The sequence below is a fragment of the Diplotaxodon limnothrissa genome, linkage group LG11 (assembly GCF_057381915.1).
Source record: "Diplotaxodon limnothrissa isolate DT_005_m linkage group LG11, D_limnothrissa_male_GT1.1, whole genome shotgun sequence".
Lineage (NCBI taxonomy): Eukaryota > Metazoa > Chordata > Actinopteri > Cichliformes > Cichlidae > Diplotaxodon > Diplotaxodon limnothrissa.
The window spans coordinates 33828304-33847618 of record NC_140606.1 but is presented as its reverse complement, the minus strand read 5'-3'; the positions used below and the strand labels follow the sequence as shown (position 1 = coordinate 33847618).

The 19315-nt window shown below is 39.6% G+C and overlaps 2 protein-coding genes across 2 annotated transcripts; both read left to right on the top strand.

Annotated features, from left to right (window-relative positions):
- Positions 1-1702: 1702 nt before the first annotated feature.
- pkdc (protein kinase-like domain containing) lies at positions 1703-4530 on the top strand. The gene is made up of 3 exons (XM_085365872.1): positions 1703-1753; positions 1838-2222; positions 3939-4530. Exons 2-3 carry the CDS (start codon positions 1852-1854, stop codon positions 4528-4530), a joined length of 963 nt encoding a protein of 320 aa, XP_085221998.1. The 5' UTR covers positions 1703-1753; positions 1838-1851.
- A 1899-nt stretch (positions 4531-6429) lies between these two features.
- herpud2 (HERPUD family member 2) lies at positions 6430-15861 on the top strand. Its single transcript, XM_085365871.1, has 9 exons — positions 6430-6502; positions 7510-7880; positions 9512-9589; positions 11358-11459; positions 11778-11941; positions 12975-13100; positions 13277-13606; positions 13803-13908; positions 15007-15861. The coding sequence occupies exons 2-9, from the start codon at positions 7734-7736 to the stop codon at positions 15190-15192; spliced, it is 1239 nt and encodes a 412-aa protein (XP_085221997.1). The 5' UTR covers positions 6430-6502; positions 7510-7733; the 3' UTR covers positions 15193-15861.
- The last annotated feature ends 3454 nt before the right edge of the window (positions 15862-19315 follow it).

Genomic DNA, 19315 nt, shown 5'->3' with positions numbered 1-19315 from the left:
TTTGACATGAAATCCTCACCAGATGTTGGTAACAATCTATGCAATGCACAAAGGGGAAAAAAAATCACACAATAGATGTCCATACATTGTGTTATGTGTAATAATGAGAAATAACCCAGGGGATAAAAAGTATTGAACACGTGGCGAAAGGGAGGTGCAAAAAGGCAGGGAAAGTCATGACACCAGCTGAAATCTGAAATCAGCTGGTTCAGTCCCAGCTGATGACCTATAAAAAGGTGTCTCATTACCAAGGTGTCACACGAGAGACATCTTATTATGGGTAAAATCAATGAGTTCTCACAAGACCTGTGCAACAATATTGCTGCAAAAATACTGATCACATTGGTTACAGAAGAATTTCTGCTCTCAACCACCATGGCCCTTCTGTATAATCACCACACAAGACTCCATTGCTGAAAAACAGCATGTTGAAGCATATTTAAAGGTTCCTGGACAACATTTAGAAAAGCCTGTGAAATATACCCTGATCAGATGAGACCAAAACTGAACTCTTTGGGTCCCATAATATACACCATGTTTGGTGGTCAAGAGGCACTGTATATGACCCCAGAAACACTATTGAAGTTTGGAGGTAGTAGTAGTGAGACATTCTTGACTTTAAAAAAATAAAAAAACATTTAAAAAAAATCTGCCGCCATTTAAAGATTATGGAGATAAAATGAGGGTAATCGACAATGATTCCGGACACACAGACAAGGAAAGTCTCAGTTGTGTTCAGAGAAAAAAAAATCAAGCTGCTAGCATGGCCCAGACAATCACCTTGCCTGAATCCAATTAAAAATCTATGGAAAGAACTAAAGCTAAGAGTTCTTGTAAGGGGCCCACTGAACCTTCAGGATTTAAAGACTGTTTGTGTGGAAGGATGTGCCAAAACCACGACTGGGCAAGGCATGCGACTAGTTTCGTCAAACAGGAGGCATCTTAAAGCTGTGATCATCAACAATGGCTTCTGTACAAAATATTAAATAAATTTCACAGTTGTTGAAAAATTTCAGCGTCTTCAAAACTTTTTCCATGTGTCATTTCACATTATTACACATAATTTAATTTATAGACATCTGTGGTTTGATTTCTTTGCATGTGTGGATCAGTTGTTACTGACATCTGGTGAGAATTTCATGTCAAAAAGACCTTTAGAAATATATTTACTTAGACAGTTACTAATGTTTTCAATACGTTTTTTTACCATAGCAACCATTTAATATTATTTAAATTAAATTGTATTGATTATTGTATTGCTAATCTTACTCTTTATTAAATTTCATTAAGAATACACTCACACATTGCTGAGAGAAAAGAGATGACATTATGCTGTTATAAAGTTTATTTATTTTGTTTATATAATCAAAAAAATAATATTTGATGTTACATTAGAGTGCTTGAAATCTGGACTGCTCACAAACCTATAATAAGAACTACTTTATGCAATCACAGACGTATAATGGCTTCTCTGGGTTGCTAAGATTGCATCCAATTTCATTGTCCATGAGCGATGACATTTTTTTATTGGATTCTTTGTGTGCACTCCAGTCCAGTAGGTGGCAGCGTTGCACACTTTTCGCGCGGGTTTCCTTAAATGCCGAATACTTCCTGAACCGTAGGATGATTTAAACCGTGTCGGTGTCCTGACACATTTGCGAGAAAATCGATATTATACTTATTCAGTATTCAGTGAATCGTGTGGGTGAAACGAAACCTTTGGTGTTCTGCTGCAAAAACTTTTAAAAATCAGGTGAGTGCGACACTTCAACAGAGACCTCCAGCAGCGCATACAAGGACGCTTTTTAAATGTTGCTAACTCTCCTCTTTCATTCAGCCGTAGCTGTGGAAATGAAACAGGAGTACCAGGACCTCATCCTGCAGGCATGTGATGCTTCATCTCTGCGAGTCGGTGCTAAGATCCAGACCCTGTGGAGTGGTTATGGGGAGATAGTCCGGCTGCACCTGGAGGGCTGTAACCGGCCCTCCGTGGTTGTAAAACACGTTAAATTTCCAGAGGAAGCCGAGCACCCCGGGGGTTGGAACACAGATCGATCCCACACACGTAAAGTGAAATCCTACCAGGTGGAGACACATTGGTACCAAAACTATTCCACCAATCAGAGCTGTCGCATCCCTGCCTGCCTAGCTGCCTGTTCCTATGGCGATGAGATGCTGATCGTGCTGGAGGATCTGGACGTGGCCGGTTACGATCAGAGGAGGTATAAGCTTAGAAACTCTGAAAAAAGCTTCAAAAAGCATGTTGCATAAAATCCATAAAAGTCTATGAAGTGTTCATGTTATTCAGATATACTAACCCCCACCCCTCCTCCGTGACTTGTGTATATTTGTGTATGTTTATAAAGTATATGGTTTGTATACCTAAGCAGTCATGGCTGATTTCCCACCCATAGACAGCATAAAGCTAGTATAAACGTGGAATTTGGTGAGTGAATCATCAGCTTAAATTGGCACTGAAGTCTGATTCTGACCATGAAAACCACAGCTACCCTGCACCAATCCAGTACATTACTGTAGACTAAACAGTACTGCAAACTAACCAGACAAACTAACCTTCCCAATCTGCACTATACTGTCTAGTATTTTTATGCAAACTTTAACCCCTGATTATTGGGCCAGATTATATCTACATATTTGTTTGCCCTTTTTTTTTTATCTCCTCCTGTGAGCACTGGTGATGGCTACACCAATAGGATTGTATTTTATGTGTTACTGTTTCTTTCCACAATCGGTTATTGTTGCGAAGGAAAACAGTGACAGGAAATAAGTCCCTACAAACCTAAAGTAATGAACCTGTTTTGAAAGTGTAAGGAGCAAAAAAGGACATACTGTTGTGCTGAAATGTAGAGAGTAAAGGTTAAACTTCATTAGAAAAATAAATACTCAAGTGTAGTACTGTTACGTTCCCCTGGGGGGGGGGGGGGGTCTAGGCGGTGAGGGGGAAGTAACAAAAGTGACCGGGTCAGAAAAAGGAGTCAAGGAGGCGAAACAGTTAAATAAAACAGTTTTATTGAAGTAGTTCAACTAAAAGAGACGGACAAGCCGTTATCACCATAAAACACCAACAAAACACAAACAAAACTCAGGCGTTGGTCAAATAAAGCAAAAAGTCAAAAGGAAAGCACAGCTCACTAGCTGGAAACACCACAAGACACTCAGCTCACTAGCTGGAAACCACTCTACTGGCACTCTAGCCCAGAGCTCACCCTGCTCTGGGCTTAAATACCCTTAATTGCTGATGGGAGTCAGCTGTACAGGAGGGAAAGGTGGCACCTCAGGCAGGAGGTAGTGGGACACGCCCACACAGGCACCCTCAGGAGAGAGAGAGAGAGAGGCCCTGCTAGGGCCGTAACAAGTACAGATACCTGAAAATTCTACTTAAGAACTGTAATGAAGTGTTTTGTACTTGCATTATGTTTTTCCATTTTTCTGCCACTGCTGTGAGAGCGTGCAGTAAAACAGGAGGCCTGCATATAAACTATGGCTTGGCATTAATGCAGTAAACACTGGATTCTCTTGTAGACATCAAAAATGTTCATAAATTGTGTTTTAGGTGAGGGAAGAGATAATTTAACTTTCTAAGGGCATCTTATTGTAATATTCATTTGTAATTTTAGGTCTGAAGGCGCTTTTTTTGATGTTTAGTTATTTTTAATTTTATTTCTGTTTAATGTAACTTAAACACTGTTCAGTTTCAGGTGCCTCATTTCCAAATTAACTGCTGAAATAGGCAGAAGCTCTTCTGGGGGTCGTTTGATGTGTCTGAGCACTTTCAAAGTAGTTCTGAAAGGGAGTAGTTCAGATCAGAGCCTTTATTAGCCTGGATAGGTATATCCTTAAAGCCATGATAAAGACATGCCAAATAGTGAAACAAACATAATTTATGGTGGTTAAAAAATATATTTTATTCTTTTTAGGACGAGCGTTACAGACAGGGAGATAAAGGCTTGCCTGAGCTGGCTTGCTCACTTTCACGCTCTCTTCTTGGGTGTGGCACCAGAGGGTCTGTGGCCTGTCGGTACCTACTGGCACCTGGAAACCCGGCCAGACGAGTTGGAAGCCATGGATGATGCTGAGCTCAAAGCAGCAGCAGGCGACATTGACAGGATACTCAGTGAGTGCCGCTTCAAGACCATCGTTCATGGAGATGCCAAATTAGCTAATTTCTGTTTTTCCCAGAGTGGGAAGGATGTGGCAGCTGTGGACTTTCAGTATGTGGGTGGGGGCTGCGGGATGAAAGATGTTGTATATTTTCTAGGAAGCTGTATGGAGGAGAGGGAGTGTGAAAAGAGGGTACCAGGACTACTGGACTACTATTTTTCAGAACTAAAGCTATCGTTAAAAAAAGACGTAGAGTTTCATGCCCTTGAGAAAGAGTGGAGGGAAATGTTTGCATTTGCTTGGACAGACTTTCATCGTTTTCTGCTGGGATGGAGGCCGGGACACTGGAAGATCAACCGATACAGTAAACAGCTGACAAAGGAGGTTCTGCGCAAGCTGAAACAGTAATCAGTAGTTTCCATGCAGCAAGTCTTCCTGGGATAAACACACAAAGCACCCAGGAAATCTGTACACACCCATATTCATTCCTGTGTCATTTAATGAAGCATGCTTATCACGTCATTTGTGGGAAAATAAGAGTTGTTGAACTGCTAAGGCAGTTTTACTTTTCCATATGGCCTACTGCAAATTCGCTGCCCAGATGTGAATTAATATCAGCACTTTAAAATCAATGCCGCACATTACAAAAAGCAAGAAATATGGCTGAAAACATTTCTGGATTTTATTCTAGTACATGCAAAGATGTATTCAGTGGAAATTATTCCGCATGTGCAATATTTATGAAACACCGATAAAAAATAAAGGCAACTAATAGCATTATTATTGTAGAATGTGGGGTATAAACAATCCTAAAATAATAACTTCTACAATCTGTGCGAATATTTTGAGAAAGGAAAAACTCAATAATTTTGCGGCACTTGAGGAGGTGCTAAATACTTTAGCGCTGAGACTTAAAGTCTGGCTGTGTGGTTGGACAAAAGCATAACATTTTCTCCAAATGTAGTTTGCCTGTTAGGCAACTTACACTGCCCTCTGGTGGTGGAGTGCCATTCCAACGATCAGTCCTTTGTTTAAGAGGTTCATTTGAAGTAGGCGTGGAAAGATTGAAAATCTTACAAATAAAACAAATAGACTTTTTAAAAAAAATGTATCTAAAATGTCAATGATGAATAATGAAATGTAAGTCTCAAAAATAGTTTTCTTAATTGTATTACATGTTTTTCCACTTTTAGTAACCAAATGGTAAAGCAATACAAAACTATACTGTGTAAGAACATCATGTCACAGAGGACCTAAATTTGCTTAAAATTTACCAGACTGAGTACCAAATGTGGTGAATAAATTACGATATTGCATCATATCATCAGCGAAGTGCAGCACCAGTGTTGTGAATTGTATGCACACGCAAATATGCTGCCATCTACATTTTCTATAGCTATAAATAATTTAAACTAGGCTCTTTTTAGAGTTTATTGCACTCCACTTTGAAATAACATGGCTATATATAAAGCCAAAACCTGCTGACTGGGGGCATGAAGTCATTATTCATATTTATGTTTGGGGAATTAAATGACATTGCTGAAGAAAAAAAAATAAAGCTCCAACCCTGCGTGAGTCATTCTTTGCTGGATGATTATGTAGTATTTTTCCTGACACTCATCAGACCAAACAATATATGTCCAGTCTCCACATGTCCAGTTTTGGTGATTGGTGCAGATTTTATCCTCAGTGTCCAGTTCTAAGTTGACAAGAGTGGCATCTGGTGCGGTCTGGCATCAACGGGGCTTTTTTAAAATTGGCCCAGGGAACTGCTGCTGAATGGCTGTTTTCTCTTTTTTTGGTTGTGTAGAAAATCCAGATCAGCACCAACAACCATGCAATCATCAAAGTCAGTTAAATCAACTTGCTTGTCCATTTTGACGTTAGGTTTAAACTTGAGTTCGTCTTGACCACGTCTATATGCCTAAATGTATTGAATCATTGTCATTATATACTTGCATTAATGACTTACTGAAAAGGCATACCTAATAAAATGACCAGGAACGAAATATTGGTTCTTATAGTCTGCGTGTTACTGTTGTCTGCTTTGAAATTACAATGTATATGGTCAACTTCTAAAACACCTTTATATCACAAGACTATAAACTAATAGATTGAAACCACTATACTAAACCAGAACTGTAGATTTTCAATTCTAAATTTCAAAGTGAAATCAAAAACACGAAACTATACTAACTTTAATGCGTATTTATTACTGCGGTGCAAGGTTTTGGGTTTTGTTTTTTCTTTGTTTTTTTGATCAGCTGTTGCAAAGAGAATGACGTGTTTCCGCTCTCACACCCGACATTACAACAACAAGGCAGGCGAGCCGAGCTGGGACGGGGAGTCGACGCTGACTGACTGACTGCAGAGTAAACAGGTACAAACAGAAAGCCCTCTGATGCAACGTGTTCTCATTTATTATCGTTAGACCTTTAAATGTGCTGTCACCTTGGGAGAGGCTAGCTAGTCCCACCGAATTATTACCAAACCACAGCGACGCTAGCATTAGCCAAGAAGCTAACGGCGTTACCCTGGCTTCATAACCAAGGGTCAAAATAAAAGCCGAGTTGATCGGAGTGACCGGCCCAGTGAGGCTAGTTTGCTATGTGTGTTAGTGTGTTCGCCTGAGGATTGTACAGATAAGCAGCGTTAATAGCTCACCTAACTCTAAACCGTCAGGTTTAACCCGACTCGGTGTGATTTATAGTTAAAGTTGCTTTAATTGTTTACTGTAAAGATGAGCCAACATGGCAGGTATCAGGAAGTTTAACCGAAACTCCCGACCCCTCCGCCTCACCTGCGGTTATTTTCGCTTGCGTGTGCTACATTTTGTAGATACATTGCTTTTCGTTGTGAGCCAGCTGTGAATTGTTGTTGCAGTGAGCTGGTGCATTGCTTATTACAGTATGCAAAAGTGAGCTTTTTGTTGATCAGTTTCCTCAGTTGCAGGAAGTTTGGGGCAGAGTGTCAGACAGGTAGGACAGATGAACAATTATAGACTGGTGACCTGCCAAGGGTCTACACCAGCTCCAGCCTCGTAACCCTGAATGGTTAAGCTGGAGTTTATCTTTATTAATCATTTATAGCTTGTAAGTTAGTTTATTTATCCTATATTTTAAGAGGTTTTTTTGGCACACTTGGGGAGGGATTTAACTCTGTCACAGACATGGACAGGGACAGCTGCAGTAGTTATCCCTTTAATACTTCTTTGAAGTTTACCTGAAGGATGACCACACAGATTTCCATGTTGCATGTGTGCTTAAAATTTAAATTTCAAAAAATAAAATTATAGATATTAGAAAAATACTTTGTATAAATCAAAACAAAATGTTTTAGGATAATGTGTAATCTATATATGCTACTCTCTCTCTTTTTTAAAAACAGAAATCCAACAACCTGCTACCAGAAGAATTCCAACTCATAAAAGATCTAGAGATGAAGCAGATATTGTAAAAGGGGACCCACCAGCCCCTTACCTGCAGCATTGACTGTTTTTGGTGTTATACAAGTACCAGAATGGAGAGAATTTGAGGTAGCTTACTCCTCAGGACAGTCCTGAGTTGTGTCAGTGAAGGTTCCTCAGAGCCCACTTTCTAGTAATATGAGCCATGGACTCTGGGGCAGTTGATAGTCCTGTGACCTTGGTCATTAAGGCCCCCAACCAGAAGTATGAAGACCAGACCATTAACTGTTTCCTTAACTGGACTGTGGAGAAGCTGAAAAGTCACATCTCCAGTGTGTACCCCAGCAAGCCGGTGAGTAGCGTTTTGTCCGTCTGAAAGAAACCAGAATCATGATTATTTTGATTAATAATCATATTATATATAATTTGAAACAGTAATTCATTTTTTCAGTAGGCTGCTTGACATTTATTAAAGGCATTTATCATCAGTTTACAGATATAAGTTTAAAAAAAAAATAGATGTAAATGAGATGATGTACACCATGTTGTCCAATAGGAAGAAAGGCCTGGGCTGCTGGTCCCTAGCAGCTTGCAAAATGCATAATAGAGTCTTTCCACAGGTCCAGTGGTTCAAATCTTGGTCCAACTTTAACTTCCTCTAGATAGAGCTTAGTGACCAAAGATTGTTTCTGTTCTGTTGTTCAAAGCTGAACTACAGCACCATTAAGTTTCACTTTTAGGAACAAACAAAAATGCGCTTTGTAAAGGAAACGGATGTGCTTGATATATAAATACAACAAAAATAAGAGATGTATAGAAAAAATTAGTACAAAGAGCAAAGTATTTGTTTTTGAGATTATTTTATTTAATTCATTAATTGTTGACAGACAACATCTTCATTGAATCCAAGTGATTGCTGAGCCCAACCTCATATTATGTTTGATACAGAATAATCAGATTTTCTGTGGGGCGAGTTTTTGTGTGTGTGTGTGTGTGTGTGGAGGGGGGGGGGGGGTCAGTTTATTAAAAGAATACATGGATTTAAAATTAAAGACAGGATGAAGTTTTCTTGGAGGTCTTCATATTTCAGCAGGGTAAAGAGCACAGCAGCAAGCACTGTGCTAAAATGGGGTTATATTTGTAGACTCGTGTTTCACCCAGAGGTGTGCCCCACTTTAAGACTGGAGTACTTCTCTAGTATTACAGATGATCCTAATGCACCAGTATGTAATACTACTCCCATGCAGACATTATCATTTGACCACTGATGTGATGTTCCTGAAAAAGTGGAAACACAGTGATTCAAAGACAACTTTGCTTTGATTCTTCAGTGAAAATGAATTGTCTGTATTCCTTCTCGGTCAAGTTGCTCTCATAAAACGGATAAGGAGAAGCGAAAGTCTTGTGAAGAACTGAATATTTGATTGTACACATCACAGGCTTTCAGTAGGCTTTGAAATCTAATCCAGCCCAGTACTCTCATTTAACCCCAAGGCACCTAATCACTTTACAAACATGACAGGTTTGATGTCTCATACTTTGCTATCAGCTACCAAAAGGCTTTTCTCAACTGGAAACAAAAACATGTTGATGTTGCTGCACCGAGTTAGCTATGAAGGTTAAAGGGAGCTGGTTGTGACAGAGTAGTAGCTGGCAGTGTTTCCATAAAAACATGTTTGTGGATGTTTGGGTTTAAGTTTACTGTGAGGGCTGTGTTTGCTCAGACGCTCAGTTCAAGCTCTGCTTGGTGTCTCAAGAAGAAGCCCAGCAGTTTTATCATCCTGCATCAGGTTACACTATATAGAGGAGACTGGTGTGATTGTGTCAGACAGTGACCTGAATGCCTGTCATTTTCAGAATATTTAAAAGCATAATTTAAAAAAAGAAAGAAAGAAAAAAAATTACCCTCACTGTGTGTGTGTGTGTGTGTGTGTGTGTGTGTGTATCACTTCTTTGTCTCATTGTGTGATGTTTGTGTTTCAGCTGTCCAAAGACCAACGGCTGGTGTACTCAGGAATGCTCCTTCAAGACCACCTGCAGCTCAGAGATGTGCTTAGAAAGGTGAGAGCCACGTATCGATGAGTTTTTGGGAGGGGATGTTAAGTTCCTGGGAATTCCTTGGTGAGAAAATATTGGATCTGGATTTATCCTATAAGGGATCATATAGATTTCTTTAAATTTCAAGCCAGGTAGCACACAGCACACCTTGTTTTACAGTATAAACATTAACAAAACAAAGCATAAAATAAAGTTCACTGCATTGCCTTTCATGAAATAACTTACCTTTCTTGTCTGACCTCGTGTGTGTTCAGAGTTTGAATTTAAATTTTCAAAAGTTGTTCCAAAGTTCAAAACCGTGATGTGTCTTTACTCTTGTTGAGCGCACTGGCTTGTAATTAGTGCCACAGCTGTCAGTTACTTTAGTATTTGACTATTCTATTAATCCATTGAGTAACCGGGTAAGAAATATGTTTGTCTTATTAATGAACAATAAAAATATTAAATCACCTACAACGTACATAAAACATCTTCCTAAAAAACCAAAACATTTTCTTAAATTCAAAGATAACTAATCACAAGTACAATAATCTCAAGCAAAAGAAGTTATACATGCAACGGAGCCAGTTCATAAAATAAAATAGGCTTTGCTTTGTCTTCTTGTAAGACTTTTTTATGAAACTGTAAGCAAAAAAGAAAGAGGTAGATTTGTTTTTGTTTTTGTGCTAGTGAGTGAGCAGGTGTGTGTCTTTAAGCCTTTAAAGGACTATGTGGTGTCAGCAATGAAGAAAAACGAGCATATCAACATTCTCAGAGCTCAGGCTTGACCTCAGATTCAAAGAAATGTTTCCTGTTGCAGAAAACAGATGTCCTGATAGTGTAGATGTTAATAATTAATGTTTATTATAATTCAGTGTCCAGCATAGCAGACGCAGATCAGTGGCCTCTGAGTTTTACTGGCCTGCAAATAAGAAGGAAGAAAAAAAACTTTTATATTTTTAAATATTAATACAATTTAGCTGATACAGTTTTATTTATATTTTATATCAGTCTAAATCTTCAAAATAATGTTACTTAAGCATTGAAAGAAATGTGTTCTAGTATTGTTGCAGTCCCACTTGTAGCCTTTGTTTGAACCAAATGTGAAACAAAAGATGAAAACTGAGATAAACTAATCTTTGTTTTCCTTCTTCAGGGAAATTTAAGAAGCCAACACGGCTCTCAAAGATTCATGAATTTAAATGTGTTGAAACAAAGGTGGTTTAGATGATTCTTTGATATAATTGCCAAATACATCCTCTGAGGTGTTTGGCTGTCTGCCTTGCTTCTAGAAGTACTTTGCTTTAGAAAACAAAACACTGAAACTAATTTATTAGTGATGTTTGTGAGTGAGCTGTCTCACACAATTACAGTAGAGTAGTTGTAGCGCATTAAGTCAGAACAACATACTTTATTAATCCATAGGGAAATTATGTGTAAGCAATTTTGTAACTGTTGGTATTTAAGTAGCTACAAATTGTGTGAGGGACTGATGGCCGTGCAGGAGGCATGTGTAGTCAGTTGTTCACATCCTCAGTAGTAGTTTAGCTGTTGCTCGTAGACATTTCCATCTGTGGGGGAAGTGAAACGGGCAGTCTGGGAAACAATAGCCGATGTGATGTGTGTCACCAACAAACGATGAGCATTGTCTGAATTCTGGCCATTTCCACTCTAATCCTTTCTTTCTCTCTCTTTCTTGCTTTGTCTCTGTGATCTGCTGGTGCCTTCTCCACCACCACCTTTTTCTTCCTCCCACACATCTGGATCGCTCCCTGGCCTTGTCGACCCACAGCACGATGAATACCACATGATGCATCTCGTATGTACCTCTCACAGTCCCCCCGGCTCACCTATGCCTCGGAGTCCCTCCAGCACGACTGCTTCTGATTCCAGCGTGAGTAGATCAACACTTACTAACACAATTTATTCGTGCTTTTAATGTATTTTTACAGTTTTAAAAGCTCTGGTAAGCAAATGTTTTTAAAAACATTTTATTAAACTGACCTGTCATAATTAAAACAGTTAGAGACTTATTCTGATTAAGTTGCAATCAACTTTAACTGGATGTGTTTCTGTGATTTCCTGTAAAAACTATGAAAGCTGTTTGATTAGGCTGCAGCCTCCATGCTCCTCTCATCTTCTCTCAGGGCAAACTTGATCTTTTCTGTGTGTGCTTGATTTAATTATTGGTTTGTTATTGGTGTTCACACAGAGTTCAGAGAGTGCTGGCTCCATATCTCCTGCCACCACACCAAATCAGGAAAGTCAGTCAGCCTCTTCATCCTCCTCCTCTTCTGATCCAGCGAGTTTTGATGGGCTGAGGTACCGCGGCGGCTTCGCCCAATATCCTCAGAGCACCGCTGGTATCCCTCAGTGGTAAGCAAACAACACCAAGACACGAGACTGGGCTTTTTTTAGCTCTAAATGAGCGTTTGTGGGTTTTTATGGTATCACTATACAGGAGAGGGGCAATTTTACAAGCACTTTTTAAGTGCCGTGTATCAGGGTAGCACAAAGCATTCACAAGGTACTGCTGTCTGAACACACACAGAAAAATCAGCTTTGCCTAAATTTTACCACATGCACTTCACATTACTCCTCAACAATATACTTGAAATGTGCAATTCACTTGTATTTTTATTTTTTATTCCTATTTATTCTATTTATCCCCTTCGTATATTTTATTTATATTGTCTCTGTATTTATATATGTGTGTGTGTGTGTGTGTGTGTGTGTGTGTGTGTGTATATATATATATATATATATAATATTCTGTAACTCTGTAACTTCTGTCGGTGCTGTGCTTTTTTGGAAATCGAATTTCCCAGAGGAACCCACCCGAGGGATTAATAAAGTTCTATCTAATCTAATCTAATCTAAACAATTTTGGGCTAGAGAGAAAATTCAGATGGTTCCTGAAAGATGATAATTATTTTTTGATTTTTTGAATTGTTTTTTGTTTGTTTAATAAACAATAAAAAGACAAGTTAACAGGTTTACAGAGCAAAGAGCTATAATGTCTGCTATCTGTTATTATATATTAATGGGAAAAAGTTCTGACAGAGTCACATCTGAGCATTTACCCCCAAACTAATCTATGCCTCTTTAAATTATAGAAAATATAAATTTGTGCTAAAATATAAAATAAAATAATATGATTTAAATCAAAGGAATCACCACTGTATAAATAGGTCTTGCAATAGATTGCCAGCCAGGTGCTAATGACATAAGTACTCACTAAAGTTTAGTGAGATATTCTGTTTGACATCAGGTTGAAAGCAGGTCTGTGGTTCTGAGAAGCTAATGGGACGACCCTGAAGATGGAACATCAGTTTATGAATGTGTATCAGTTGTGCAGCTTTGTGTTAATGCCTTTAATAACAAATATGACGCTTTCCTCCCTCCACAGGCCCGATGCTGCTCAGGTTCCCTTTCATGGGGGCCTACCTGCCAACATGCCCCCCCACCCCATGTACATGCCAATGCAGATGCTGTGGTGGCAACAGATGTACGCTCGTCACTACTACATGCAATAGTAAGTGCAAAAACTGTCCTGCTATCATCATGCCAGTGACAGTTTGCCCAGTGACATATTTGTTAGACTACATTTATTTACTATGATTACTTCGCGTGCTGATTTGTTTGTTTGTCTATTTTGTTTCCATTCTCTCTCCCTATTCTCCTTCTTTTTATCTCCATTTTCTTTCTCAGTCAAGCAGCAGTAGCTGCCTCGCAGCCTCCCAGCACCTCCCCTCCCTCCTCCCCCACCCCCTCACCCCATCAGCCTGCCCAACCCAATGCTGTGCAGCCACCACTGGGACCTAACGCGGCCCCCAACGCCTTGCCAGAGAACCAGCCGCCCAACCCCATCCAGATGAACGCTCAGGGCGGAGCCGTCCTAAATGACGACGAGATGAACCGCGATTGGCTGGACTGGCTTTACACATTGTCTCGCGTGGGCGTCCTGCTCAGCATCGTCTACTTCTACTCTTCTTTTAGCCGCTTCGTCATGGTGGTCGGAGCCATGTTGCTCGTCTACCTGTGAGTTAATTCTGCAGAAGTTGTAAAAACAAAAAACGTATAATTTGTACTTTTAATTTTGACATTTTCACATCTGTGTTCATGACAGTGTACTGAATGTGTTTTTACTGCAACTTTATTTTCACCAATCATTTCAGTCATTTTAGATATATCTGTTAAAAACAACTTTAAAGTCAAGTGTGTGTCTATGGTTCAGGCACCAGGCTGGCTGGTTTCCCTTCAGGCCAGAGCAGCAAAACCTCAGAGGAGGAGGAAGAGTTCCACAGGAGGAAGCAGAGAGACACCAGGACATGCAGGAAATGGTGAGCTGGGCACTGTCTGTCACTGTTTTTCTGCCTTACTTTTCTAGTTTGTTGTTTTCAAAGACAAATATCAATTAAAATTTCTCAGACTGACAGACGACCTGATGAAGTTTGGCTGCATCACACCAAGTACACTCTGGACTGTTTCCCATCTTTGGAAGTCAATGATGATGTGCCAAAAATCAGCACTTGCCCCACTTGAAATATGTGCAGAGACTGCAGAATACTTTGCACTGTACTTTGAGTTTCTTGTCTTGGCCTGCTGATCTCTGTGCATTTCTTTGCTACCTTGATGTCTGAAGTGGATACATACAATGTGAAAATCATAATTTTTGGTATTAAATTATAGAATAGATTATAGCTTTTACAGCTGATCAACAGCAGTCCTAGGATGATCCTTTACCTGTAAACAGAAAAATCCTTTGTTAAAAAAAGAATTTCAGATTGCTGATAATGTGACAACTCAAAACAAGACTGTAGATGTCACTAGATATTATAAATATCTTGGAGTTTGGCCAAATGAATGTCTTTTGTTTAAGCATGTAGCAGTTTAATCTCTAATATAAAACCAATTGTTCAAGAGAGTTGTTTATTCTAACAAGGCCTATTTTTTTTGTTGGAAAAAATAAAGACAGTTGTTTTTAATAGGCAACTTCTTATTCACTCATATCTTTTCAAATAATTTCAGGTCTTTTCTGAGTCTTAACATGAGAGTACAGCAGAGAGATGTGCTGATAAAAACAGAAATGAAAGCAGGAAGGTTTCTGCTGTAGGGTTGTTTGCAAAGGGAAAATGGTTTAAGGAACTTGGCATTTCAGAGTGCTTTTATTCTCTGTTTCTTAACACTGACTTCATCTTTAAGCTTCACTCGTTTGCGTTTGGTTTTTAGTGTTTCATTTGTGTACATGATGATGTGTCAAGTAAACATAAACTTGCAGCGCATTATGCAACATAATATCCTGCCAACTCACAGGAAGCGCTTTCAAAATATAAATGGTCTTATTGTCATTTTAAGGTGGAGTTTAAAGCAATCAGTCCAGAATATGTCTGAAAGAGAACGTCTTTAATCTTTTTTGTCTCTGTTTGTTTGTGGCAAAGGAACGACTGATGGACGAAGGAATGGAGGACGATGACAGTGGCGAGGATGGAGGTGGAAGAGCGGAGGATCAGGGCCGGGCGGCGGCTGCTGCTGCCGAGCCGAGTTTCATTACAGTCGCGTGGTCCTTCATCAGCACCTTCTTCACCTCACTGATCCCCGAGGGACGACCCCACCCAGACAACTAGGTAGACCCCCTTGCTTCTAAAAATACTTCCTCTTCCTGCTACAGGACCCCCACCCCCCACCCCCACCAAACCTTTACTGGCCATAAATAACCCAAACGCATCTTCACACAATCCCATGTGGTCAAATACTCCTTGACCGAAGTGCCCGCCTAGCCTCCTGTCCTCAACCAATGAATGAAGTGTAAGAGCAGTTGCAGTGTGTTGCTGCAGTAATGGAACCTTTGGTAAAGTCATGTCTGTGCTGTGTTAATGGAGTAAAAGCTTCAGCAGTGAAAGTTTTTGTTTTTGTTTCATCGCTTGTGAATTCATTAAGACTTGGCGATGACGAGAGACGCTAAAGGGAGTTGTCTTCCATTTTGAGCTGTGATATGGTTATGCTTGTGAATATTTTATTTCATTATTTTTTTAAATAATGGATGTGACCCAGAAATAAAAAGAAAAACAAAGTAAGGAATTTCTCTAAAATAATAGGGAAACGTTTCCTTAACAAACCATGGAAAACACATCCTCAAAGACATTTTCATGTATGCACACAGTGTGCATATAGACATTGCAGCTACTGAAGCACATTGTTTTCCCACTTTGTGTATTTTAAATATCTATTTACACATGTAAGTATATGCATCTTTAATTCCTGAATATATGCTTTTTTTGAATAAAAAATCTTGCTGCAGTTTAATTTGCCTGCTGTGGTGTACTTTCTCTAGTGCGCAGTTGATGTAGTTCCACTGATGTCCAGCAGGGGGCGGCATTCACACGCAGATATTGTATCCTCCTCTTCTCGTTTCCCAGATTATACTTTTGCAGTTCCTTTCTTCCTTTCCTTCTTTCCTCACTCTTATTCCATCCATCAGAGATATGGGAGCAGCAGGAGTTGAGGAAAAGACATAAGGAGGCAACAAAATAAGACGCCCTTGTGCTTTGAGGCCGTCATTTTAAAGTGATTTCAGTAAAATATAAGTATACCAATGTATCATATGACCTCAGATGTCAGATGTGCTTATATATTTAAATCTATTTTTAATTAAATTTACAGTGTAGCTTAATATTAAAGAATATACAGATAAAAAAGTTGAAGGGTAGAGAGTTTGACTGAACATTTCAATAATAAATGACAAAAAAAATAAGAATATAAAGGTTCTGTCTCTGAAAGCCTTTTCTGGCCAGGTTTTGTGCTGGCCTTTACAGCTGTGCATCTCATCTCTTTTCCACACTTCCACAGAGGATGCATCCTTGATTGTAGCTCTTCTCATCACTTTGTTCTCCAGATGCATTTTAAGATTTGAGATGTCTTTCAAAGATGGCGTCCTAAGCTCGATGTCTGCAGGAAGTCAGTTCTGATTTTTCTTCTGTTTCCTTATGTATTATGTCCCATCTTACACAAATTTTGTTCGGGCACTTAATCAGTGTGTGATTTCTGTTTCTGAACTGTTGTGCAAAATTCTTCACAGCAAAAAGCAAAAGGGGGTCAGATTAAAACACGAGGTAAAGACAGTACAAGACAGAGAGGAAAATTAAGATGCCTGGCCATTACAAACCTCTCCAACTTAAAAGGTCAGTAGAAAGCTTCCACTGATTGTGCTGAAAATAAAATATATTGGGCTCCCTATCTCTGCTTGAAGTGGGAAATGTAAACAAGTACAAACACTTGAATCTTTTTCACGCATATTTTGCTGCCTGAACTTTCCTAAATGTTATCCCAACAGGAGTGCATGTGAGAATGAAAATATTAGCGGGTCTTTAACCTTTCTAATACAAAGCCTGTGTGATGATGGATGTGACAGTAGATCAGCTGATATACTGTTGCATTCGCAGTCTGGGTCCACAGTGGTGGTCTCTGCCTTTTGAGAACGCTCTCTTTTCATACAGATGCTGATGGTCATTAATGGCGGCACCAATAATCTCACAGTTTGGCAGTCCAATCCTGATTCAGCAAGTTAATCATAATGATACATTTACAGAGTACATTTGTCCTGTTAACAGTGCTTCCTGTTTGCTTCCAGTGAACCTGAATGCTCCATCTGGTCACATTTTACTACATGCTTTTTTCTGACCCAGAAACATAACTGTACAGAAACAAGCAATAAATAAAATAAAACCCCTACAGTAGGCAAAGGCAGCTTCAGAAGACTATATACTAAAAGTAAAAAGAAAATGGAAGATTTGAATACAGGGTTAGCTTGCTTCTGACTGCTTGCACTACAAACTGAGCCTTCAGCACAGAGCATGGCTTTTTCCCCAACTTTACCTGCTGAGACCTGCAGGCTTTCTGCATCTACAAATTTTAATGACTATCAGCAAATGTTTCGATTGCCGAGCTGTGTAAAAAGCTGGTCCTTACAACAAACAGCCTAACAATGAATTAGGGGCTTGAAAGTTTAAAATTTACCTGGCTGAACATGTGCAGGCTGACACAATCCTCACTGATAGAGTGGTGAGCTGGGAAGCAGCTCAGACAGCGATGCACTTCAGAGAGTCCTCCAAAAACCCCTAATCGAATGACCATGGATTTTTGTGTCGTTGGGAGTGGAAGGTCCAATTAATTATGCATGACAGCGGCTTGACGGCCATTTGATTTTGTAACGTGCGCCCCCTCTGAGCCGCCGATCCAATCAGGTTAGGACGCACCACCACACACACACTTTCTCCTCTACCTCCACACAGCTCCGGGGTGAGGCTGAGACTCCCCTTATCAGTGGGAGAGATTTCTTTAAGAGGGTGTTTGGGGCCTTGTAGGACATTTCATCATCATAATAAGTCCTTGTTATGCAGCCGGCTCACTCCTGTTTCCCTGCTATCAGGCCTCGTTGTCTTCGGAGAGGCAGCAGTTGGGCTGGACACCTGCCACAGCGGGGGGAGAAGAGATAGACTGAGTTCATTAGGTGAACACGGAGGAGATGGAGCGGAGAGATGGAGTGTGACACCTGTGAGGATGATATGGGGATGCAGTGCTTTCAGTAAAAGTGCCTTGACTGAGCACATGCTGTAAACGTGGTACAGTGTGTTTAGGCCAGGTGTTACTTTGGATGTATCCATATATGTCACACAGTGAAAAACACCTACGTTTGCTTTGCTGCTCCAGTAACAGAGACCGTAAATAACTAATTGCTGTGAATTCTCTGTAAATTTATCCTCAAGTTAAGTCACACGTTTTTGTAGGCTGTTGCAAACACATCCAAAAAACAACAAAGCTTGACTCAAAATGCTTTCCAGTTATGGAAGGTGGATTAACAATATATAAAAAACAGGTTGTGCAAGTTGATTTAAAAAATGGACAAGATGTAAATATGACAAAACTGATCTAGTTTAGTCATATTTATAGTTTTAACTTCATATAGTGTTTCTGTCAGTTTCACAGCAAACCTAGCCCAACAACAGTGGGATTTTTTAGCTTTACTCCATAAACTGAATATCTTAAGCTAGTTTTTAAGAGGAACTGTGGGTGCATTTTACAGTATTTTATCACATCGTCTCAATTTCAATTTCTCTTATTCAATTTGGATAGTAAGGTCAGAATTTGACATAAACAACATGGAAGCATGAATCCAACCTACCTTATGATGGTGTCATGGTGTGTGGGGTATTTTGGGTTTCTCAGAACCAATGAACACGATTTACACCACAGCATCTGAGTGTTGTTGCTGATGACGTTCATCCTTTTATGGCAGTGTTCCTCTAGACCTCTGGTGGATGCTTCTAACAGGATAATGTCACAAGGCTCAGATCATCATGAACATGACAGTAAGGTCACTCTACTCAAATGGCCTCCACAGTCTCCAGATCTCAGTCCAATAGAGCACCTTTGAGATGTGGTGGAAAGGGAGATTCACATCATGGAAGTGTAGTAACTGTTTGATGTTATCATGTCAACATCTATCAAAAGAATCTCTCATGAATTTTTTAAGCAGCATGTTGAATCTTGCCACAAAGACATTAAGGCAACTCTAAAGGAAAAAGGGGTTCCAACCCTGTAACAGCAATCGTACCTAATAAAGCATCTGGTGAGTATATATTACATTTGAAACTTCAGACTTTAGCCTCAGGCAGTTGACAGAGGTAACTTTATATTTAGAGCCAATCAATATTACACCAATACTTATGCCATATCAGCCATCATTATACA